Below are 24,938 nucleotides of genomic sequence, written 5' to 3'. Positions count from 1 at the left end.
ATTTTTTCCCCTAACTCTGTCCACAGAGAAGGCCTGAAAACAATGATATCCCATTAGTAATAACCACAACTAGTATCTCGATCTTTTTTTTTTTTTTAATTGAGGTGAAATTCATACAACATAATAGTAACCACTTAAAAGCATACAGTTTCAGTGAATTTAATATATTCACAGTGCACAATGTTTTGCAACCAATACCTCTATCTAGTTCCCAAACGTTTTTATTATCCCTAAAAGAAACCTTGTACTCATTAAGCATTATTTCCCTTCTCTCCACCCTCAGCCCAGGGCAACCACAAATTTGCTTTCTGTATCTAATGGATTTACCTGTTCCAGATATTTCATATAAATGGAGTCACATGACATGTGTTCATTTGCATTTGCATTTTTAAATTTAAAATTATTTTTTGGGGGCTGGGGATGTGGCTCAAGCGGTAGCGCGCTCGCCTGGCATGCGTGCGGCCCGGCTTCGATCCTCAGCACCACATACAAACAAAGATGTTGTGTCCGCCGAAAACTAAAAAAAAAAAAAAAAAAAAAAAAATTAAAATTCTCTCTCTCTCTCTCTCTCTAAAAAAAATTAAAAAATAAAATAAAATTATTTTTTTGGGGGGGTACCACCATGCCCAGCCTAAGCAAGTTTCTCAGACTCACTCACGTTGTAGCATACACTGGTATTTTTTTTAATGACTGAATAACATTCCATTGAATGAATATCTCACATTTTATTTATTTAACACATTGATCTATAAAAGGTAGACGAAGAAACTAAACATGCCTACCTTGGCTTGAGTAGATCAGCAGCACTTTTTTTTTTTTTAAACCAGGGATTGAACTCAGGGGTACTCAACTACTGAGCCACATCCCCAGCCCTATTTTGTATTTTATTTAGAGACAGGGTCTCACTGAGTTGCTTAATGCCTTGCTGTTGCTGAGGCTGGCTTTGAACTTGCGATCCTCCTGCTTCAGCCTCCGGAGCTTCTGGGATTACAGTCGTGCGTCACTGCACCCCGCTGATTGGCAGCACTTCTGTGGCAACACTTATTAACATCCCACAGAATATCCCTCTGGAAAATACTGCACAGGATGTTTGGCATTGGCAATGCCCAGGCCTTGGGGAAAGGGACCACTTAATGATGAAGTACATTTAATAGCTCTCAGGAAAGGCTGGATGATTGGTTATTCTTTCAAGTCTGAGTTTCAATTATTTGAAACCACATCAGGCTGTACAACATTGTGCTGTAGCATACACTTAAAACCTGCTAAGAGGAAAGATCTCACGTTAGGTGTTATTATAACCACAATAAAAAGACAAAATCTATACCTTTTTTTTTTCCATTTTCTCCTTGAAAGAGCTAGAAGAGGTCTGGGATTGTGGCTCAGCGGTAGAGCATTCGCCTAGAACATTTGAGGCCCTGGGGTTCAATCCTCAGTACCACATAAAAACAAAAGAAAGATGTTGTGTCCAACTACAACTAAAATATATATATATATATATATATATATATATATATATATATATGTGTGTGTGTGTGTGTGTGTGTGTGTGTGTGTATTTAAAAAGAGTGATCTTTAAAAAAAAAGACCTAGAAGAGTTGAGTATCTTCTCATTTTCTTTTCTCTGTTTCCATCTCTTCACTGGTCCCCCAGGTATAGGAGAGTTGGGTCAACCCTTCACTCCAGTGGTGTCCCATCCTCAGTGCTTGTCACAGCTTCACCCTCCTCTGGGGAACTGTTTTCAGCCTACATGAGCTGCTTTGCCCAAAGATGCCTGTGAAGTATGCTTTCTTCACCTACTCCCCAGTGGCTCAAGGTCCATGAATGGCTGATGTGGGGTACAAAGTCTATCTCCTTGCTTTTTGAGAGAGATTAGCCTTGAAGATCAAACTGGGGCTAGACCTGGGTGAACCGGTATCTTTGCTGGTTTCTTCCTCTGCCCTGTCCTGCGTTCTCCCTGGCTCAATAAGTCACTTGCATAAGAATCTCTGTCTCTGGCCCTCATCTAGGACCTCAACCTAAGATATCTCTGTTGGCACTTGTGGCTTTCAGAAAGATTTCCTGCTACTGGACTCTGTCACTCAGGAAGCTTGTTTGCTTAAGATTAATGAGTGTGAGCCTGTAATCCCAGTGTCTTGGGAGGCTGAGGCAGGAGGATTGTGAGTTCAAAGCCAGCCTCAGTAACAGTGAGGTGCTAAGCAACTCAGGAAGACCCTCTCTCTAAATAAAATATAAAATAGGGCTGGGGATGTGGCTCAGTGGTTGAGTTTCCCTGAATTCAATCCCTGGTACACCCCCCCCCAAAAAAAAAAAAAAGATTAAGGAGTGTGGGTGAGGTTGAGACATTTGTTATCCCAGTAATTCAGGAGGCTGAGGCAGGAGAATCACAAGTTTGAGGCTAGCCTCAGCAACTTAGTGAGATCCTGTCACAAAAGAAAAAAAAAAAAAATCTGGGGTATGGCACAGTGGGAGAGTTGCCCTGGGAGAACTGTGTCAAAACTAAATAAATAAAAGAAAATAAAGAAATAAAAATAAATAGGAGTTGGATACCTATTTTTTTTTTAAAGAGATTCCTCTGAACCAGAGTAAATCTCTGTTCTTTTTATTTATTTTTTAGTTTTAGGTGGACACAACATCTTTCTTTGTATGTGGTACTGAGGATCGAACCCGGACCGCACGCATGCCAGGTGAGCGCGCTACCGCTTGAGCCACATCCCCAGCCCCTGGATACCTATTGTTTTAGTCAGCCTTTTCACTGCTGAGACCAAAAGACTTTACAAGAATTATTTTAGAGGAGGGGAAAGTTTATTTGGCACTCACGGTTTCAGAGGTCTAAGTCCATAGACAATCCACTTCATTGCCCTGCGGCTGAGAAGACCCAAAGGCAAGCCCCCAGTGACCTAGTTCTTCCAACCACACCCTACCTGCCTACAGTTACTGACAAATTAATGCATATCATAGGACTATCCACTGATTATGTTACAACTCTCCTAATCACTTCACCTCTGAACTTTCTTGCGTTGTCTCACCTAAGCTTCTGAAGGAACACTTCACATCTAAACCATAATACCTACTGTGTGCCAGACCCATAAACACTTTATGTGCATTAGATTATCGAGTCCTCCCAATCACCTGATCAAGCAAATACTATTGGAATCTTACAGACAACGAAACTGAGGCTCGAAGAGGTTGAGTGACTTGAGCATTCAAGAGGAAGGAAGGATTGGAAACTCTGAAGATTCTCAACTTCACACCCTCGGATTTAATGAACAGATTCCACCTACCTCCTCAGCCCAGTAGAGTGTACTTTTGCACTCTGTAGATCCCAGACAGTGCGACCACATACAAAAAGTTACATGTTTTTGAGTCTGTCTACTGGTTACAGATTGCACTGAGGGCTTCGTTTTATTTTCTTGGCACTGGGGATTGAATCTTGCTTCTTCTTATTTTGTTTCTGCAGTGTTTGGGAATAAACCTACTGAGCTACCCACCCAGACCCAGAGTAGGGGGACTTCATTTAAATAAAGCTTCCTTATATCTTTGTTTCTCAGGTGAGGAAGTGCTAGAACAGCCCTGGAGCCGTCCCTCCCCCACACCCAGGTCTGCCCTTAGAGATGAAGTGAAGCCCTTTGCTTCTGAGCTCCTTGGGGACACAATCTGTGTTCTTGAGGTGCTGCCAAAGCTGCAGCAGCAGGCATCTCTGCCTGCCGCTCTGCTGCAGAGCTGGGGATCTGCATTGCTGAGAACAGTAACTAGGGAGGTAGCACTTTGCTTGCTGGAGGCCTCATGGATTCACAGAAGAGTGAGCAGGCACTGAAGTCAGGGAATGATATGAGGCCTGGGCCAAGAAAAAAGGGGACATGACTCAAGGTGGAACTAAACTCAAGTCTGCTCTTCAGTAAACAAATTGTTTCTAACTATAACATCCTAGGCACTGTCTTAGGGCTTGAGGATACAATAGTGAACAAACCAAAAATTCTGTGTTAATGGAGCAGGATGGGTATAATGATGGCAGAAATAATAAAAAAATTTTGGTAGTATTTAGTATGGAGTAAAGCAAACACAAGAATTGCGGTCATTTGATACTGTTTAACTCATTTTACAAATGGAGACAGGGAGATACAGTAGCTAAGTGACTGGCCAAAGTTACATTGAGTGACAGCAGGGTTCTCTACTTCCATTAAGACTGACCTCAGGCCCAGCCCGGCATTGTGGCCCATGCCTATAATCCCAATGACTGAGAGGCTGGGACAGGAGGATCCTTAAATTCAAAGCCAGCCACAGCAACAGGGAGGCGCTTAGCAACTCAGTGAGATCCTGTCTCTAAATAAAATTCAAAAAGGGTCTGGGAATATGGCTCAGTGGTCCAGTCCCCCTGAATTCAATCCCTGATACCAAAAAAAAAAAAAAAAAAAAAAAAGACTCACCTCGTCCTGTAATCCCAGTGGATGGGGGGGGGGGCGGGGGGGGGGGCTGAGACAGGAGGATGGAGTTCAAAGTCAGCCTCAGCAAAATTGAGGCGCTAAGCAACTCAGTGGGACCCTGTCTCTAAATAAAATTCAAAATAGGACTGGGAATGTGGCTCAGTGGGAGTGGCCTAAACTCAATCCCCAGTACAAAAAAAGATTGACCTCGGGAGCCCCTTGGGCTACTTTTTTTTTTTAATTCGGGGTGCCTCGGCTGGAATTCAGGGACACAGGCATGCTAGGCTATTTATTAAGGGCACCAGATTTGGAAAGCAAAAGCAAAATAATACAGATAAAGCTCAAGTCCTCCTTGCCCATCCCCAACTGTAGCAGCCTCTGTCTTGATGCTTTCCTTTTAGTCCTGTTCTGCTTTTTAATTAGGTTGTAGATGGACACATTACTTTATTTATTTTTATGTGGTGCTGAGGATCAAACCCAGTGCCTCACGAGTCCGAGGCAAGCGCTCTGCCGCTGAGCTACACACCCAGCCCCCTCAGTCCTGCTCTTGTACATATGTATGCTGTGTTCATACGCATTACTTTCTACGCAAGTGGCTTCCTGTACATACTGTCTATTCTACAACTTGCTTCTTTTTCCTTAACAAGATGTTTTGAACATCGTTCCCTGCCTTTCTAGCTAACTGCTGCATTGTATTTCATTATATGGATGCGCCTACTTTAGTTTCCAGGACCCTAGAAATTGACACTCTGGGATGTTTCCATTCACAACTTTTGCAAAAGCTCCGGAAGTTTCTCTTCCCACTGTAGATTTGGAAAGTTTTTTCCGAAAGAATCCAAGTGACGAAATCAGGAGCAGCATTGCTAACTGCTAATCAATCTAACTGTAACTGCTTAAGCTCCCTCAAGAACTGTGATTCCCACCCACCACCTCCGCTCGAACCGCAGTCTAAGGATTGGGCCAGGGGAGTTGAGAGAAAAAAAAAAAAAAAAAAGCCCAATACACCCAAGAGTGCAACCTCGAGTCACAGAAAACGGGCCTGCGTGTTTCAGAAGCACAGGCTCCTTGGGGAGGAGCTGAGAACGCCAGCTCCCCGGGGATCTGAAGACGCCACCTTTAGCAAAGAGCTGCGCGGAGTTGCACGCTGGCCGAAGCCCAGGCTCAGGGCCGCGTCTCGGGCGGCGGGAACCTATCCTAGTGGCGCAGGGCGGAACTACATTTCCCAGGGTGCTCCGCGAGACGACGCCAGCCCCGCGTTAAAGAGCTGGCTCCGCGAGCGCCCGGCGGCCGCAGGTACGTGGGGCGCGCGACTCCTCGCGGCTCCCCAGTCCTCCCGCGGGCTCCCACGTCCTCCCGCGGGCTCCCACCGCCCTCTGCGACCCGCCGCACGCCCATGTCTCCCCAGGGAAGAGTCTCGAGAGCTCTGCTGGCACCCTCGGGCGCTCACCTACACCAGGGGACTTCCGCTGTCCTACTTCCCTATGGCCTGGGTCTTTCAGCGGAAGTTTAGGGGACTGTGGACGCCTGGGACACGGAGGGACACGCCCCCCACCCCTGAGGCAGGTGGGGCGCTGAATGCAGACGCCGCTCTGATTTTACTTTGAGGCCACCTCCTGCCTCGGTTTACCCCATCAGGTCTCATCATTATGCACAAATCTCCAAGGCATGCCGTTTGTGTAATTTACATAATTGCTTCTTTTCTGCCTGCTTTCCAGAAGGCAACAAATTAGAGCCCTCTCTAAGCCTGTTTTTTTTCCCCTTCGTGGTGCTAAAATGTGCGAAGTCCTTGCCTGGCCCATTTCACTATATATGAGAAGGCCTTATTATTTTAGTCTCTCCCTGGCTCCCCCACTCTATCAGTGTGTTGCCGAGGACATTAAAAAATGTTTTATCTTTGGTGCTGGGGGTATAGCTCAGTTGGAAGAGTGCTTGTCTCTCAAGCCCAAGGCCCTGGGTTCAATCCCCAGCACCAAAAAAAAAAAAAAAAAGTTTTAGCTTCAGCAGATGAAGTTTTATTTAAAGTGGGCAGAGGGAGGGAGCTGGGGTTGTGGCTCAGTGGTAGACCGCTTGCCTAGCAGGTGTGAGACAATGGGTTCTGTTCTCAGCATCACATATAAATAAATAAAGGTCCACTGACAACTAAAAAATATTTAAAAAAAAAAAAGAAAGTGGGCAGAGTATTGGAATAATTATGATGTGGGTTCTAAGATTTCTGTATTTACGGTATGGTTCTGAGCAAAAATACTCGAGTTTGAAACTCCTGCCTGCCTCTACTAGCTCTGTATGACCTTAGGCAAGGCAGGGTGTTTTCACCTGTTTTTTTTTTTTTTTTCAATCCCTTGCTGGGATTGAACTCAGGGGCACTTGACCACTGAGCTACATCCCTGGCCCTATTTTATATTTTATTTACAGACAGGGTCTCACTGAGTTGTGTAGCACCTCCGTTTTGCTGAGGCTGGCTTTGAACTTGAGATCCTCCTGTCTCAGCCTCCCTAGTTGCTGGGATTCAGGCCTGCACCACATTGCCAGGTGAGTGTTTTCATCGTTAAGCCACACTTTCCTTTTTTTTTTTTTTTTGGTATAAGAGATAACTTTCCTTTTTCTTTTTGGTACAGGGGATTGAACCCAGTGGTGCTTAACTACTGAGCTGCATCCCCAGCCCTTTTTATTATTATTATTATTATTACTTTTTAATTTTTATTAAACGTACTTTTTAGTTGTTGATGACCTTTATTTTATTTATTTGTATGTGGTGCTGAGAATCGAACCCAGTGCCTCACACATGCTACGCAAGTGTTCTACCACGGAGTCACAACCCCAGTCCTACTTTTTTATTTTGAGACAGGGCCTTGTTAAGCTGTTAAGGATAGCCTTGAACTTGTGATCCTCTTGCCTCAGCCTCCCAAGTGTCTGGGATTACAGGCTTGTGCTACTGCACCCAGACCCAAATTAGAGGTTCTTACATTGATTTTTTCCTTAGGTTTCTAAGAGGAGATGACATTATCTTCTTCATGTTAGTTTGGATCCTTGGAAAAACAGAGTAAGTTGGGGTTAGATTTATGAGCTTTTATTGGGGAAAGAAAAAGGGGAGCAAGCTGGGGAGGTGGTGCCTATATATAGGCCTTGTGCATGCTAGGCAAGTACTCTACCAACTGAGCTATATCCCCAGCCCTTTATATTTTATTTTTATAGTACTGGGGATTGAGTCCAGGGGCTCTTTTAAATCTCCAGCCCTTTTTATTTTTTGTTTAGAGGCAGGGTCTCACTAAGTTGCCAAGGTTGTCTTTGAACTTGCGCTGCTTCTGCCTCAGCCTCCTGAGTTGCTGGGATTCTAGGCATGTGCCATTGTGTCAGGCTGTCAGAGGAGTCTGGGTCTGCCCTGAGGAATTTGTGGGGAGCAGTTTGTGGAGAGTAGCCTCCATGTAGACAGGAAGGTAGATTCAGACTACAGAGGGTGTGGGGGGGTGGGAGTGTGTCTGTCAGTTATACTCTCTGCCTCAGGAGACCTAGAGGGTTCAAGGTGCCTTAGGCCACACAGTGAACTGTGGCCACAGTGGAGTTCCTTGCTGTTCCCTTCACAGGGAGAGCCACGTGGGCATCCTAGGGAATGTGTTTGCCCTCAGGTGCCTGGCTACATTTTCTAGGTCAGATTTCTTTGGATTACCCCCCTGGGGCTTAGCAGGGAGCAGAGCAATTTCTTTCAGTAGACAGAGGCTTTTCCTGAAAGTTGGGAGAAGCGTGGGAGTTGCTAAATCAGCCATAACTATGGGCTTGGTGGCAGCTGAGTCGGGTATAAGAAGAGACTGGTTGCTGAGATTCAGGTGTCAAGTTGGCTTTTGGCTGGGGTGTGGGCTAACCACTGGATGCATACGTAGGGCACATCTTGGACAGTGGCATGTGGCTTGCTTTGACCTTTCTCACACTGAGCTTTAGGAGCTGGAGGGAAGAGGTGACAGGTATGCTGCTTTGTAGGACAGTAGCAGATCCCTGCCAGAGTCAAATACTGGGGCACATCTAAGGATCCAGCTACAGATGGTTGTGGGAGTGCAGAGGCTCTGGAGTCAGTTTGGTTTCCCATGGGTTAGAGTGTTGGCTGGCCTGGGGGTACGGGTGAGGCCATAGCTTTGGCTGGACTTTCCCACCACTTATCAGTACCTTGGAGGAAGATGACTGATGGGTAGGGTGCAATCCCTTTTGCCTCAGAGCCTCTGGGAGAGGAGGTCCCTGAGTGTTTGGATTTCCTCCAACAGTTTTTTTTTTTTTTTTTTTTTTTTTAAAGAGAGAGAGAGAGAGAATTTTTTAATATTTATTTTTTAGTTTTTTTTCGGTGGACACAACATCTTTGTTTGTATGTGGTGCTGAGGATCGAACCCGGGCCGCATGCATGCCAGGCGAGCGTGCTACCGCTTGAGCCACATCCCCAGCCCCCTCCAACAGGTTTTGCACACCTCCCACAAGTCAGTGTTTGTGTTGGCTGCCCCCTTTCCAGGCAATCTCCCTAGCCTAAGGAACCTGGGAGGTTAGGTGCTCCTCTCCATCCCTTCCCCAGCTCGAAGCTGGTGACTGAGTGATGAGGGGCTCCTGTTACAGAAAAGGCAGCCCCTTGCTTAAGATGGGACCAGAGATCAACCCTGTCCCACTTGCCTCACTTCCTATCTCCTAAGTGTGCTTTCACAGGAAATGCTACAGACCTGCATTTTTATATTATTGTATTAGGGGATTGAACCCAGGGTCTCTTTACCACTGAGTTATATCCAAGCCCTTTTTATTTTGAGACAGGGTCTTACTAAATTGCCAAGGCTGACCTTGAACTTGCAGTCCTCCTTCTGCATCCCCCCAGTTGCTGGGATTACAGGTACCACCATGCCTGACTCACTCACATTTTAGAAAGTCAAAACATGCTTGCCACATGATCTGGCAATTCCACTTCCCATGTCCACCTAGAGAAATGAATTATGGTACTCACACAGATCTGTACCTGAAGGTTAAATAAGAACTTCATTTTAGCCAGTCATGGTGGTGCATACCTATAATCCTAGTGACTTGGGAGGATGAAGCAGGAGGATTGCAAGTTTGAGGCCAGCCTCAGCAATTTAGCAAGGCCCTAAGCAATTTAGTGAGACCCTGTCTCCAAATTAAAAAGGCAAGGAGGGAGGTTAGGGAGGGATGTGGCTCGGTGGTTAAACACCCCTGGGTTCAATCCCCAGTATCAAAAAAAAAAAGAAAAGAAAAAGAAAGAAAGAACTTTATTCATGATTGCCAAAAGCTGGAGACAGTTGAACTATCTTTCAGTGAGTGAACAAATGAATAGACTGTGGTACCTGCACTTCAGGGATGCTACTTGGCAGAAAAAAAGATAAGGATCAGCTATCAATCTGTGTCTCATAGGCATTATGTTGAAGGAAAGAAGCTAATCTCAAAAGTTCATATTCTGTTTATCTGACATTTTTGAAAAGACAAAACTATAGCTATGGAGAACAGATGAATAGTTATCAGGGGTTAGGGAGGGAGGAGGGTATGACCAAAAAGTAATAGGGTGAGGGAGTTTTTGTGATGGTGAGCACAATAATCTATACTTGTATTAAAATTTGTAGGACTATATATCAGAAAGAATTTTAGTGTATAACAATTAAAATCATACACAACAATTTATTGCTGCTTCAGGAAGTTCTTCTACTTTGGCCAGAATGGAGCAGCCAAAGAGGGTTGATTGGACAGTCATCATCCTGACATGCCAGTACAAGGACAGTGTGCAGGTCTTCCAGAGAGGTAGGTGACTCCCCCTCCCCACCTTGCCCTCAAGGTAAACCTTCCCCATCCTCTCCCTTGCCAGATCCCTACAGCCCCAGGAACTGATCTCATATCTGACCTGGCCCTTCATTGTGCTTGTTTTCTCACCTGTAAAATGGGAGTAAGAGGTTACTCTTACTTATCTGATAAGCAACCATATGAAAACCTAAGTCAAAGAAATCAATGACTATTTCTAGGCTTGCTCAGGTGCTTTGGACCTGGACCGGAAGGTTGGGGGACAGGTCTCAGCATACTTTTTGACCACAGAGCTGGAAGTGAGGCAGAAGCGGGAGCAGATCCCCACTGGGACACTGTTACTGGCTGTGGAGGACCCTGAGACACGCGTGGGCAGTGGAGGAGCTACCCTCAATGCGCTGCTGGTGGCTGCTGAGCACCTGAGTGCCCGTGCAGGCTTCACTGTGAGTGATTCCCTGCTGCTGCCCCTCTGGCCCTGTTCTTGTTGGAATCAGATAATTTCCAAGATTTCCACCTCTCTGGCTCCGTTGCCCTGGCCAGGTCAGCATTTGGCTTGTGTTTTAGAATCTGTACTTTGGCTAGACTCATCCCTGCCATGCCGTCCAGGTGAGAGCAGAAGGCAGGGTCTGCCTTTGTAGTGTTTTTAGAAAGTTGGAACCAATATCTCAATGGGAGGTTTTCTGGCTTTTTAAAAGTTTGAAGATTCCCAGCTACTTGGGAGGCTGAGGCAGAGAATTGCCAGTTTGAAGCCAGCTCTGGCTACTTAGCAAGACTGTGTCTCAGAATAAAAAGGGCTGGGCATATAGCTTAGTGGAAGAGTATCCCTGGGTTCAGTCCCTAGTAATGGAAAACAAAGAACAACAACAAAAAAACTCAACAAACAAGAAGCAGGGTTCAAAGATCTTGCTATCCTGGGTTGTCTGTCATACTTGTTTGGAACTGAGATGTGGCCCTCCTTTGGACATGTGAGTCAGTGTCATCACACACACCCAGCCACTTTTGGTCACCTTGTCTGCATAGCATGGAGAGTGAGGGTGGTCACAGAGATGGCATGGGTAGGGGATGGGGACACTGGTTGCTGAGTAGCTGACATTCCCTGAGTCACCCAGCTGTATGGCCTCAAGTCATTGCCTACAGCTGCCTATCCAAACCGAGGGCAGGGAGGTGGCCTAGGTAGAGAGCTGCTGGCTCCCTTACCCAGGCCAGGGCTGCCTCTCCCCTGTTTGGGGCCATTAGTCTTGACCTGGTCTTTGTCCTTTTGGTACCTGAGTGGACTTGTGTCGGAGTCCCTCCTTAGACAGGTCTTCCTCCAGGTGCCATTTGCTCAAGGTCTCTGTCCACCGGGCTCTCTCTCTCCTGACAGGTGGTCACATCTGATGTCCTGCATTCATCCTGGATCCTCATCCTGCACATGGTAAGTGGAATTATGGGCATGGGCAATGTAAAGGATCAGAACCCTGATTCTCAGGGTTGGGTGGAACTTGAGGAACTGTCTACCATTGTGCATGTGCAGGGTGTTCATTTTGCAAATCCCAAAGAATCAGAATCAATCAAAATGTCCAAAAATCGGAAACTGGCTAAATATATACAGTATGTCCTTCAGACAGATTAAAAGGTCTATCTTTATGCATTGACCTAGAATGAGACTTTTTTTTTTTTTTTTTTTGGTGCCAGGAATTGAACTCAGGGTCACTTAACCACTGAGCTACATTCTCAGCCCTTTTTATTTTTTTGATTTTGAGATAAGGTATTGCTAAGTGACTTAGGGCCTCACTAAATTGATGAGGCTGAACTTGCTGTCCTCCTGTCTCAGCATTCTGAGTTACTGGGATTACAGGTGTGCACCACCATGCTCAGCTAGAATGAGACCTACCAACTCTGTAACCTTGGCAAGTCACTAGACTATAGGTTTTGGTTTCATCTGTTGTATGTGTGTATGGTGCTGGGTTTGAACGCAGGGCTTTGTGCATGCTAGGCAGGTATTGGGCTACTAAGCTACATCCTGGTGTCTTCATATATAAAGCAAGAACAGCAACAGCTCCTCCTTCATGTAGATGTGAACGTGGTTATGGACGTGCTGAGATGACCCACATGAATGCTTAAAACAGGGTCTGGCTTACTCCAAGTGCTCAGTGAAAAAGTCCTGTGACAGAAGTTTGTGTGGAATGATCTCAGTTTTTTTTTTTTTTCTTTCGGTGATACTGGGCCAAACCCAGGTCTTCTTACACTGAACTATGTCCCCAGCCCTTATTTTATTTTGAGACAGGGTCTCAAAAGTTGCCGAGATCGGCCTTGAACTTTGTGATCTTCCTGCCTCAGCCTTATCAGAATCATCTCATTCTTCTTCTTCTTCTTCTTTTTTTAATGTTTTTTTAGTTGTAGTTGGTCACAATACCTTTATTTTATTTATTATTTTTTATGTGGTGCTAAAGATCGAACCCATGCCTCACACGTACTAGGTGAGCGCTCTGCTGCTGAGCCACAACCCCAGCCCAGAGAATCATCTCATTCTTGTAAAAAAAATCATTTAAAGTATAAATTAAAGTCTGATAGAATGTACCTCAAATTAGGGCAGTAGTTAGTATCTGAGGGATAGTTTTCCTTTTTGCATATTTGAATTTTCTAATTTTTTTTTACAGTAATCATGTTCATTATAAAAAATTGTAAGGGAAATTGCTAAGATAACATTTTTTATACATCTTATACTCGATGCCTGCCACCCTTGCACAGCTGATGAGGTGTCCCAGTTTTTCTGCTCCCAGAGCTCCTTCACCAATCCCTGCTCCCACCCAGGGTCGAGACTTTCCCTTTGATGACTGTGGCCGGGCCTTTACCTGCCTCCCTGTGGAGAACCCCCAGGCCCCTGTGGAGGCCTTGGTCTGCAACCTGGACTGCTTGCTGGATATCATGACCCACCGGGTAAGCCACATAGTGGCCCAGGGGCCTTTTCCCGACTAGCGCCACCTCTCCCATACTGTGCCACCAGATAAGGTCTGTGCCAGTTCAGATAGGAGACCCCAGAAAGTTCAGGTACTTAATTTGTTATAGCCTCAATTTGGTCTTGGCCACCTTGGGGGAAGGTGTGCTCTAGGTGGGACAGAGGGTGGTGATCATTGGTACCATAGGTCTTGAGAGGCCCCTGTTACTTAAGGAGTAGACTCCCCTGGGATGAGGTTGCTGCTGGGGCATGTGAAACAGGCCAACATGCCTGTGAGGGAGTAGAGAAAGGGCTGGGTCAGGCCATCCAGCTGCTTTCTCTCTTTTTCTTTTTTTCCTGTCCCCTGAAGCTGGGCCCAGGCTGTCCCCCAGGTGTGTGGGTCTGCAGCACTGACATGTTGCTGTCTGTTCCTTCAAACCCTGGTAAGTCTGAAAGGGCCTGGGATCACCTTCCCTTGCCACAGCTAAGGCAGGCTTTACCTTTCTAGCCCATTCTGTCTCTGGGCCTTCATGAGGGAGGCTTAGGATATAGAGATGAAGCCCGGGAGGCAGGCTTTCCCTTGCTACGACTCAGTATGCCTGTCTATAGAATGGACACAACAGTGCTGCCCCTTCCACCCCACAGGGCTTTGTGGAAGTACTTTGGGCGACAAGGGTTGTTATTCTCTAGAGGAATGTCCATTTGGTTTTGGAAACCATGTTCCCTTTTATTTATATCCATATTCCCTTTAGAGGTGCCCAGATACCCAGCCCTGGGCTCTTGCTTCTCTGTAACTGGGGGTTCCTTGCCTTGGGTTGGGGCCCCTGGGAGCCTCCTGTATGTGCTACTCCACAGGGATCAGCTGGGACGGTTTTCGGGGAGCCAGAGTGATCGCCCTTCCTGGGAGCCCATCTTATGCTCTGAATCATGGTGTCTACTTCACTGACTCCCAGGTACTGCCTCTGGGGAAAGCTGAGCTGGCTGGGATGGCCTTCGAGTCCCATGCATTAGGAAACCCCTTGTCCTGGTCTTGATCTGGTCCTTGGTGCCAGCATGGTCTTGAGCCTGCCGTGCTTTTCCATGGCCACAACTCTGGGCTCACTTACCTTTTGCCACAGATGCATTTCAGTCTGACTGCTTGCCAGGCTCAGGTAGGGCTCCCAGGCAGTACCCACGATTAAAGCTGGTTCTCACCCTCTGTGGATAGAACTCTTAGGTGCTTGTGTCCCCTGAGTGTGCTGCTGTCTGCCAGACTTGCATGATAAGTTTTCACTTGGAGAACACTTGTTGACACCTACGGCAATATTGCCTTCTGTGTCCTCTCTTGCTCCCTTCTCCAACTCTGAACATCCCTCCACATAGGGCTTCGTTTTGGACATTTACTACCAGGGCACTGATGCAGAGATACGGCGGTGTATCCAGCCTGATGGGCATGTGCCACTGGTATGGCTGCTGGGCTCCGGATGGGGGTCTTTGAGGACATTTTGGGATGGGAGGGAGAATTTGCTTTCCTCTCTGGGGAAAAACCACACTCATTCTGGAAGCTTCCAGAGCAGGCTAGAACCAGAATCTGAGGATGATCTAGAACTGGCTTTTAGGGGAGCAGCTGTAGCCAGAATCTGAGGAAGGGGTAGCCTTGGAATTTGGGGTTTGTCCTGAACCAGAAAGCCTAGAACCAGAATGTGAGGAAGTCAGGGAATGCAGTTGGCAGGACGTAGAGAAGCAAACTCAGGATTTTTCCAGAATAAAGGACAAGATGGGAGTAGTGGGGAAGTGTCGGGGACTGGACTGTGGGGAAGGTGGAGAACTAGGCTTGGGAGGAGTACTGAAAGGTGCCTTGGTGGGAGCTGCCCCAAGTATGCCTGGAGTCTGGGTGTTGGGGCGGCTCAGAAGACTGGGACTGGTGTGGCATCTGTCCTCCCTGGGCCCAGCCTCTCATCCCTGAGCCTGGTCTCAGCACCTGAGCCACCTGACCCTTTTGGGGGCCTTTCCAGGTCTCTGGGGTTGTCTTCTTCTCTGTGGAGACTGCTGAACACCTCTTGGCCACCCATGTGAGCCCACCTCTAGATGCCTGCACCTATATGGGCTTGGACTCTGGAGCCCGGCCTGTTCAGGTAACTAGGGGAGGGCAGCTAGGGGTCCCTGGATGGGGACAAGGTGATGCATGACCTCAGCTCCTTACCCTCTCTGGATCAGCATCTCTGCTGATGGGACCATCCTAGCTCAACCTTGGGATTGTGGGTCCCAACCCCTGCCCCACCAATAGCTATGCTTCTTACCCTTGCTCTAGTTGTCCCTGTTTTTCGACATCCTGTTCTGCATGGCTCGAAACGTGAAGAGGGAGGACTTCTTGGCTGGGAGGCCCCCAGAAATGGGGCAGGGTGACATGGAGATAGCAGGTTACCTGCAGGGTGCCCGGGCTCAACTGTGGAGGGAGCTGCGTGACCAGCCTCTCACCATGGGTGGGTACTGTGCATTGGCTCTGAGTTGGAGAGATCCTGGGAGGGAAGACCCCCAGAATGAGGCTGTCCCCTGCATTCTGGACCAGGCAGCCTGTCTCATAGACTAGATAATCACACCCTTCCCATCCAGAGCCCTTTCCCTGAAATACCTCTTCTCCCATCTTTGCTTTTCTTCTTTCTTGGACTGCAATCCTGCTGTGTCCACTTGTTAGCTGTGGGGCTTTGGGCAGGTTGTGGAACCTCTGGACTTCAAGTTCCCCTTAGCCCAATGGGCTCATCACCACAGCTGCCCTGCCAGAGCTGCAGCATATGTAGAGGGAGGTGGGAGAGGTGTCTGATGAAGGTGTCTCTGCTGGCAGGAGACCCAGTCTGGCTCCTGACCCGCAGCAGGCATGGGGTTGGGGTCATACTTTTGTCTTTACAGTGTATATCCCTGACGGCAGTTATAGCTACATGACCACCTCAGCCAGTGAATTCCTGCACATATTCACACTGCCTGGGGTCTCTGGGCCCCAGATCATTCACTCCCAGGTGGAGGTGAGACCTACCTACTCCTTAGAGGTACCTGCTGGGTGCCTGGGGTCTCGTGGGATGTGGGCTTCAGGGAGGGACCAATACCCCTTGAACAAATTACTTTGGAGTGTAGGTGTTTTCATCTCTATTATTCGTGAGGCATGGGAGACTCAGAGAGGCTGAGTAACTTACCCAAGGCCACAGAACTGCTAAGTGACCAAGTCAGGATTTTACATTATGGTTTGCCTGATTGAGAAACTAATGACAACTTTTCTGTGGGGTCTGCTTGGGGAGAGAGGTACATATGAAGATATGGACCTAGGTTAGTGCCATGATGCTCAGGAAAGGGGCAGGCTAATTCAGAGGTGGCCTTGGGGTTGGAGGATGTTGGGTAGGTGAGATGGGAAAGGCCTCAGGCTGGGGCCAGGGCAGGTCCAGAGAGGGGTCTGGCTGGCCAAAGGACATGGGAACAGTGGGCCTTGTGTTCAATACCCAGATGCTTTGTTGTTGGGGAGGGTCAGGCCAGCCCTGGGTCCTCAATCTTAAGACCTCTCTCTTGGCTTCACAGGAACTACAGCTCCTGGGGGCCAGGAGCTCTGTGGTCAGCTGCCTGCTGGAGGGTGCCATTCACTTGGGGCCTGGGAGTGTCTTGCAGCACTGCCACTTGCGGGTGAGGCCTGCAAGCATGGGTAGGGGCGGGTTGAGAGTGGCCAGTGTCCTACATGTTGGGGGCTTGCCTGTGTGCTTATCTACCCAGGATGCCTCTCCTTTTCCCCACCAGGGACCCATTCACATTGGTGCTGGCTGCTTTGTGAGTGGCTTGGATGTAGCACAGTCCAAGGCACTGCATGGCCTGGAGCTGCGTGACCTTGTCCTGCAGGGACACCATGTGCGGCTCCCTGGCTCCCTAGGCTGTGCCTTCACCCTGATTGGCCGCCTGGACAGCTGGGAAGTAGGTATTTGCCTTATATCTCCTCACCCCCATCTTCAGGCTTTGAGGGCCCCAGCCCACCCTGGGCCCTCTGAGGCTTGGCCTTAGCGGTAGCCTGTGGGTGCTTATGGCCAGGAGGTCTCAACAGGCCTTTGCCTCTTGCTTGTCTGCCTTGTGAGTGGGTTGGGTGATTTTTCCCCCCATTTTGCAGTCTGGAGACTTAGATTCAGAGAGACAGAGTCAGCTGTGAAAGATCCGACATGGAACCCCAGATTTTGCTTCAAATTCTAGGCACCCAAGCAGATATCGAGGTCTTTTCAGAATTTGCTTGGGTGTGTGCCCACATCTCTTCTAGTCCTTGCTGGAGCAGCTGTCTGCCCTCTGGCCTAGAATCCCTAATCCTTTTCTGGGGCCCCCACAGCCTTGACTGCTTCCTCCTCTTTCCCCAGAGACAGGGGGAAGGCACATATCTCAACATGTCCTGGAATGAATTCTTCAAGAAGACAGGCATTCGGTAAGCTGATGCCTTGGCATGCCCTGTGGGCCCAGGCAACTAGGGTGGCCTCTTTGTGGCTTATTCCTTTCTTTGCCCTACAGTAGCCCCATCCCCCTTACCATTCCCCTTGCCATCCCCCTTACCATTCCCCTTACCATCCCTCCAGGCCTGGAGTAGTTTGGGGCAGCTGGATCCTTGTCAGTACTTTTCCCTCTGGGCAACTCCAAATCCCTGGGTATGCTCCGACTTTTAGATTTTTGTTCAGTGACCTGTGGAGCATGGCCTTGCTTTCTGAACTGTCCTCTGTGCTGCCCCTGGGAGTTTATACTGTCCCCATGAATTGGCAGGCAGGTCAGGGTTTCGGGAGGAGGCACCCTTGGCTTCCCTCTTACTAATGTGATTCTCCCTACCTCAGAGATTGGGACCTGTGGGACCCAGACACACCCCCTGCAGAGCGTTGTCTTCTCAGTGCCCGCCTTTTTCCTGTGCTCCATCCTTTGAGGGCTCTGGGGCCCTGGGACATGCTATGGATGCTGGATCCCCCAGAGGATGGGGGTGAAGCCCTGAGGGCCTGGCGAGCCTCTTGGCGCCTGTCCTGGGAGCAGTTGCAGCCGCACCTGGACCGGGCAGCCACACTGGCCTCCCGCCGGGACCTGTTCTTCCGCCAGGCTCTGCATAAGGCACAGCATGTGCTGGAGACCCGGCAGGACCTCAGCCTGTGCCCGTTAATCCGGGCTGCTGTCCACGAGGGCTGTTCTGGGCTACTGCTGGCCACACTGGACCAGGGTGAGTCAGCCCAGGGTCGCTGGTCCTGCATGCCCTATGCGCCAATTACCATGACTAGGAGCCATGTGACTCCACAGCAGTGAAGACACCCAATGGAGTTTACTTAGCTTTTTGGGAAACTTCATCTCTGTCAGTGCGGAGTTTGGTCAGGGTTATGGCCTGGTTGCTCAGTCTCTGGGTCCTAGAAACATGAGCAAACTTGCATGTTCTATGCTGGGTGCCAGGGTGTATGTCTGAGGCCCCAGACATATTTTCTGGGGGCTTAGAGCCTTTACTTTGGAGGTAGTGCCTCATTCATAGTTCCACAAAGCACTGGAACTGTGAAACATTAATGGTCCCTGTTTAAGTCACTCTCCCACACAGCTAGTTGCTGGGGAGATTGAGCTTGAACCTGGGTGGTTTGACTGCTGAACCTGAGCTCTTAACTGCTGTGGGTGTCCTGGGTCAGAGTGAAGAAGCACATTTGGGCTGGAGCTGTCAAGATGAGAACTTTTTGCCGGGCAGAGAATAGGGTACATTCATAGGCAGGGGTGAGGGATCCAGAGTGTTTGGGGACTATTGAGTAGTCTTTGGGAGCAAAGGGTGTTGGAGATAAGTTCCTTCCCTGTCATCCCTAACTCCTAACCCCCAGTTGCAGCGAGGGCAGGAGATCCTGGTGTGGTAGCACGTGCTCTGGCCTGTGTGGCGGATGTACTGAGCTGCATGGCAGAGGGTCAGGGAGGCTTACGGAGTGGGCCAGCTGCAAATCCTGAATGGATGCGGCCCTTCTCATACCTGGAGTGCGGAGACCTGGCAGCGGGTGTGGAGGCACTTGCCCAGGAGAGGGACAAATGGCTGAGCAGGTGGGTACTAATGAAAGTCACAACCCTTTGAGAAGCTCCTGGCCATCCAGGGAAATAGCTCTTGATGGTGGAAGCCCAGAGACAGGTGGGTCATCCAGGTAACTGCCCCCAGCTTGAGGTGCCATGTTGCTATCTTTCTTCCCTCTGGGCAGGCCAGCCTTATTGGTGCGAGCTGCCCGCCACTATGAGGGGGCTGGGCAGATCCTGATCCGCCAGGCTGTGATGACAGCCCAGCACTTTGTCTCCATGGAGCCAGTGGAGCTGCCAGCACTTGGGCAGTGGGTGATAGCTGAGTGTCCAGCCCGTGTGGATTTCTCTGGTGAGCTCCTTTTGGGGTTAGGGGTGACAGTAATCACACAGGGCCAGGCTGGCAGGCTCCATGACCAGCTTGTCAAACTTCTACAGGGGGCTGGAGTGACACACCACCGCTTGCCTATGAGCATGGTGGGGCAGTGCTGGGCCTGGCTGTGCGAGTAGATGGCCGCCGGCCTATTGGGGCCAGGGCACGTCGCATCCTAGAACCTGAGTTGTGGCTGGCCGTGGGGCCTCGGCAGGATCAGATGGCTGTGAAGATAGTGTGCCGGAGCCTGGACGACCTGAAGGATTACTGCCAGCCCCATGCCCCAGGTCAGGACATCTGTGGATGGGGATGGCATATGCAGCCAGCCAGGGTCGGGGCAGAACCTGGAGCTCTCTCCAGATAGGACTGCAGGCTCCTGGGACCTAGCCAGTATGGTTGAAGAGCCCCCAAAGGAAAGGAAGTCACTCTGCCTAGGCACATACAGGCACAAGAAATAGAATGAGGGGCTGTGGTTGTGGCTCAGCGGTAGAGCACTTGCCTAGCATGCGTGAGGCTCTGGGTTCCATCCTCAGCACCACATAAAAATAAACAAATAAAATAAAGGTATTGTGTCCATTTGCAACTGGGAAAAAAAAAAAAAAGAAATAGAGATGACACTTTTGCCCATGTTAGAGGCCCTATTGTGGCTTGAGGATGGGGCCTGTGCTGCTGCTGGACTTTTGTTCCACCAGATGAACCCTATCCCAGACTGGGAAGTTGCAAGGTTTGGTGGGATGTCTGATTTGTGTCACAAGAAACCAAATTATTTACTTTGTGCCTATTCCTCTACAGGGGCCCTCCTGAAGGCAGCCTTTATCTGTGCGGGGATTGTGCACGTCCACTCTGAGCGCCCACTGCGTGAACAACTGCTGCATACCTTTGGGGGTGGCTTTGAGCTGCACACCTGGTCTGAGCTGCCCCATGGTTCCGGCCTTGGTGAGTGGGCCCTGGCTCCCTGCTGCCCACCTGCCCTATCACAGCTCTCTAGCTTGGCTTGCAAACCCACCTCCCTAACCTCTGCACAGCCAAAGAGTGGGGCAGGATTGGCCCGGCAGAGGTGGTTCATGCCTAGTGCCTTCCTTTGTGCCCTGCAGGTACCAGCAGCATCCTGGCAGGTGCTGCCTTGGCTGCCTTGCAACGGGCTGCAGGCCGGGTGGTGGGCATGGAGGCCCTGATACATGCAGTTCTACACCTGGAGCAGGTGCTCACCACAGGTATGAGATGGCCCAGGGTGGGGCCATCTTTCCCAAGGCCTTGGGGAGATCCCCTGAGTTTACATGGAATTTTCCAGCAGCCACATAACTGTACTGCTCCTTAAAATGGTTGTAGTTTATCACTTTGATGTTCTCTAGTGGTTTTCAACTTGAAATTTCTACCTTGAAGGAGCTGATGTCTTATAACCACCTACTGAGTGCCAGAATCTGTTGCGCTTTTCATGTGTGTTGGGTATCTGTGGGCACCAGTCACTAGTTTCTCTTACTCTTCCCACTTCCAGACTGTCCTTCAGGGTCAGTGGGGAAAACAGTATGGAGTGAAGGAGAGACTTCAGCCTGCCCTTCTGGCAGTGTGCCTTTTTCTTGGTCATCTGTACCCCTGCTGCTCCCCAGCCATATGGAGGAGCAGCAAGGGCCAACCAAGGATATGATCTAATCGGATGTTCCTGGCACCAGGCTTCTCTCCTCCTGGCTGCTGTGTTGCCTTGGAATCATGCATCAATAGAGCGGTCAGGGACTTGTCTGATTCCAGATCCTAGGCTGTTCTGTTCACCCAGGCCTGGTCTCCAGCATGGCTCTGGAATAAAACTGCCACAGATGCTGGATTATGGCAGCCATACTCCTCTTCCTCTGCAGCCAGCCCTCTGCTTTCATTGAAATGACTCATAGCCCATAATAGGTAGTCATTAGTGAAAGGGTTAGATAGAGAGTTCTTTTCAGTTTCCTTCGGGATGTGCTATTCGAGTTCTTCATTTGGTCAACTGACAGCTATTTATTGAGAATCTACTGGGGATCAAATGAGGAAAAACATGGTCCTTGCTTTTAAAAGTCATAGTGTATAAAGAAGATGGACATTAATCAATAACCACTTTAATGAGTGTATCATGTTAAACCGCACTAAGTGCTCTGAAGGAGAGGGGCACATTTCAAGGGGTTTTTAACATTTTGAGTTGTATCCTATCACTGTGTTTTAGCTAGAAAGTTCCAGTTGCCTCTTACCATTTGCATCCTGTACTTTAAATCCTTTCAGGCCCTTTCTCAGTTATCAAAAGCCTGTCTCAGAAGCAACTCAAGTTCTGTCAGTATTTTAAAATTTTTTGTTGGTACCAGGGATTGAACCCAGGGGCACTTTACCACTGAGCTACATCCCTAGTCCTTTTTAAATTTTTTACTTTGAGACAGGGTCTTGCTAGGTTGATTTGGGCCTCACTAAATTGCTGAAGCTGGCCTTGAACTTGTGATCCTTTCACCTCAGCCTCCTGAGTTGCTGGGATTACAGGTGTGTGCCATGGCATGTGGCCACTTTTGTTTGTTTGTTTATTTTTGGTACTGGGAATTACACCCAGGGGCACTTTATCACTGAGCTTCATCCCCAGCCCTTTTTATTTTTTATTTTGAGAATCTCACAGGGTCTTTCTAAGTTCGTGAGGCTGGCCTTGATTTTGTAATCCTCCTGCTTTAGCTTCCCAAGCTGCTATGATTACAGGTGTGCATCACTGTGCTCAGTTACTTTTATTTATTTTTAAATAAATGATGTTGATCCTCCTGCCTTAGCCTAAGTAGTTGGGACTATAGGCATGTGCTACTTTGCCCAACTTTGTCACTTATATAGCTTCAAAGGGAAGAAATTCATAACTTTTATTACTAAAGCAAGATGTATTCATCTTTGAAGTTAAATTAAAAAAATGAGAGATGCTGAAAAGCTTATTTCCAACATAAACTGAGAAGACAAGATGAGAGGGGACCATTAGCTACGGGAATTACTATCCCCTCTTTTCTGGCTGTAACTTCCCTGGAAGGGAGGGTTAGTTACAGTTGTTCTTTGATATGGTTTACCCGAATTCCAAACTGAGGCCTGTGAATACCAAACTTGGCCCTGGACTGCAGCCTTCTCCCTTGCTGGGACTGGGCTGCTCCCAGGTTTGGGGACAGAAGCTGAATAGCTTACCTGTCCCAGCTGGAGTTGGGGGAAGTCTTCCCATATTCGTCTCAGCCATGGATGCAGAGTCAGGAGCTTGTGCTGGAATAGTGAAGTTGGGCCAGTTAGGCTCCAACAATGATAATGCCCTGCGATTGCAGGAGGTGGCTGGCAGGACCAGGTGGGTGGCCTAATGCCTGGCATCAAGATGGGGCACTCCCGGGCCCAGCTGCCACTGAAGGTGGAGGTCGAAGAGATAACTGTGCCTGAGGGCTTTGTCCAGAAGCTCAATGACCACCTGCTCCTGGTGTACACTGGCAAAACCCGCCTGGCACGGAATCTACTGCAGGTGAGCCCAAGCCTAGGATGAGGGAGGCAGTGGCACAGCGGGGCCTGGGTCTTCATCACACCTCTTCTGCTCCATCTGCAGGATGTGCTGAGGAGTTGGTATGCCCGGCTGCCTGCTGTGGTACAGAACGCCCACAGTCTGGTGCAGCAGACCAAGGAGTGCGCAGAAGCCTTCCGCCAAGGTGAGGTGTTCCTTCTAAGGGAGGTTGGGGCATGAAGAGCAGGAGCCTTGACACTATGGATCTTAGAGGCTAGGGGCCTTTCTAGGTTTGGCATAGGCCCAAGGTATGAAGGCCTCCGGGGATGGAAGCATTCCGTCTGTCCCCTCCAGGATCTCACACGTAAGATAGGAACCATGTGGACAAAACTTGACTCATGAGAAAGGCCCTTCAGTCCCACATAACAGGAAGCAGATGAGGAAAGAGGCTCATCCTGTTGCATGGAAGTCAGAGCTAAGCAGGGCTCCAAGTGTGTGGCTACAGTGTTTTCTGAATACTGACTATGCTGGGTGGGCACCATGTCAGTTGCTTTGTGTGGATTAGTCCTCAGCCCTGTGTAGTGAGCTTTATTATTCCTCTTTCCTGCCAGTGCAGCAGTGGGATAATCGGGACACCGGTATAGTGCCTCTTTGCACTGCATTTCCTCTACCAGTGGGTGTTGAGTGTCTTGGCCCAGGCATGCCACTCCCTTCTTTGCCCCAACTCCAGGAAGCCTGCCTCTACTGGGACAGAACCTGACCTCATACTGGGAACAGAAGAAGCTCATGGCTCCAGGCTGTGAGCCCCTGGCTGTGCGGCGAATGATGGATGTCCTGGCTCCCCATGTACATGGCCAGAGCCTGGCAGGGGCAGGTGGTGGGGGCTTTCTCTATCTGTTGACCAAGGAGCCACGGCAGAAGGAGGCTTTGGAAGCTGTGTTGGCCAAGACTGAGGTACAACAAGGTGTCAGGGTCGGTAGCTGGTGGGGGTGAGACACCTCACTGGAGCCTGCCAACTCACCAGGGGCTGCATCTACGAGTCCCCCTGGTCCTGCTGCCTTAGTCCAGCCTCTAGAAGGCCTGAGAGTTGCTCAGAGCCCTCTAAGTACCTTCTCTCTTATCCAGGGCCTTGGCAACTACAGCGTCCACCTGGTGGAAGTGGATACTCAGGGCTTGAGCCTGCAACTTCTAAGGAATGAGGCCTCCTCCTGATGCTTTGCAGTGAAGCTGGGCAACACCTGGAGCTGTCTTTCCTTTTCCTCTTTCCCCTGTGGGAGATCTCAGCCTGCTATGCCCCATTTATTTCTTTGAATCTGCTTCCAAAGGAAGCAAGACTTGGGCAAGTGAGGCAATGCTTAGGGACAGACTGTACATCCTGGCTGACAGTAGCTGAGGCTTGGCTTCTGCTCCATCTGAACTCAGGAATGTTCTAAGCTGTGTCCTATGTGGCCTTTACAAATTCTGTATCCCAGTGTAGGCCTTGGCTTTTTCTCCACTAGGACCCTGGAGGAAGGGAATGACAACCAGCCACACCAGGTGGCTAAGGAATCCTTTGGTGAGGCCAACCCTGGAGAGGCCCTTTGAGTCATTTCCTGTGGCCTGTTTTAGTGTTGGAGACATGCGTAACCCTCATTCCTCAGCTCTTCTGGGGGAGTGGGTTGAGGGTGGGGCTCCATGGGGGTCCTGCAGCAATTTTCTACCCACCCAGGCCTTAACCAGAAACACTACAGACAGTGCTAAAGGACCCAGTGCCTGTGGGCAATGGCTTCTCAAGAAGGACATCTTGGAATAAATTCACTTTGCCCTTCATGGTTCTCAGAAAGCTTTCTTGTTCCTGCTGGGAGCAATTCCCACTTCTCTTGGCACCGTAGGAAAACGGCCCTGGTGTGATCCAGCTTCTGGAAGTGAGGGTCCAAGATGGGGGTGAGAATATAGGATTGAATGAGGGCGCCTATGGACTTGTGGGTCATGGAGGTGGCTGGGTACTGCCTTAAGTGTGGGAGGAGG

The 24,938-nt window shown here is 49.1% G+C and overlaps 1 protein-coding gene across 11 annotated transcripts; it reads left to right on the top strand.

Moving 5' to 3' along the window:
* The first annotated feature begins 5,664 nt into the window (after nucleotides 1-5,664).
* On the top strand, nucleotides 5,665-24,740 carry Fcsk (fucose kinase). 11 transcript variants are annotated; one of them, XM_071604113.1, is made up of 26 exons: nucleotides 5,683-5,714; nucleotides 6,834-6,950; nucleotides 7,402-7,461; nucleotides 10,086-10,190; nucleotides 10,479-10,630; nucleotides 11,551-11,601; nucleotides 12,981-13,106; nucleotides 13,475-13,547; nucleotides 13,960-14,057; nucleotides 14,467-14,547; nucleotides 15,099-15,218; nucleotides 15,395-15,566; nucleotides 15,991-16,127; nucleotides 16,648-16,749; nucleotides 16,861-17,031; nucleotides 17,460-17,524; nucleotides 17,922-18,292; nucleotides 18,924-19,134; nucleotides 19,287-19,453; nucleotides 19,540-19,761; nucleotides 20,267-20,410; nucleotides 20,569-20,688; nucleotides 22,768-22,955; nucleotides 23,037-23,136; nucleotides 23,662-23,885; nucleotides 24,057-24,740. In XM_071604113.1, exons 4-26 carry the CDS (start codon nucleotides 10,109-10,111, stop codon nucleotides 24,141-24,143), a joined length of 3,264 nt encoding a protein of 1,087 aa, XP_071460214.1. In that variant the 5' UTR covers nucleotides 5,683-5,714; nucleotides 6,834-6,950; nucleotides 7,402-7,461; nucleotides 10,086-10,108; the 3' UTR covers nucleotides 24,144-24,740. The 11 variants fall into 11 exon arrangements, with proteins under 11 accessions (XP_071460210.1, XP_071460217.1, XP_071460214.1 ...); XM_071604112.1 differs by lacking the exon at nucleotides 5,683-5,714 and adding an exon at nucleotides 5,723-5,984 and having other exon boundaries at nucleotides 6,838-6,950; XM_071604111.1 differs by lacking the exon at nucleotides 5,683-5,714 and adding an exon at nucleotides 5,723-5,984.
* The last annotated feature ends 198 nt before the right edge of the window (nucleotides 24,741-24,938 follow it).

The sequence above is a fragment of the Marmota flaviventris genome, chromosome 18 (genome assembly GCF_047511675.1).
Source record: "Marmota flaviventris isolate mMarFla1 chromosome 18, mMarFla1.hap1, whole genome shotgun sequence".
In the NCBI taxonomy this organism is placed as follows: domain Eukaryota; kingdom Metazoa; phylum Chordata; class Mammalia; order Rodentia; family Sciuridae; genus Marmota; species Marmota flaviventris.
This window is presented reverse-complemented; position numbering and strand designations above follow the sequence as displayed.

Bases quoted from the DNA above. Each gene is read 5' to 3' on its own strand.
- Fcsk (XM_071604109.1), top strand. From the start codon at position 5,903: ATGGCCTGGGTCTTTCAGCGGAAGTTTAGGGGACTGTGGACGCCTGGG. The intron at 10,631-11,550 runs GTGAGTGATTCC...CTCTCCTGACAG, and splicing joins GTGCCCGTGCAGGCTTCACT to GTGGTCACATCTGATGTCCT. The intron at 16,128-16,647 runs GTACCTGCTGGG...TTGGCTTCACAG, and splicing joins GACCTACCTACTCCTTAGAG to GAACTACAGCTCCTGGGGGC.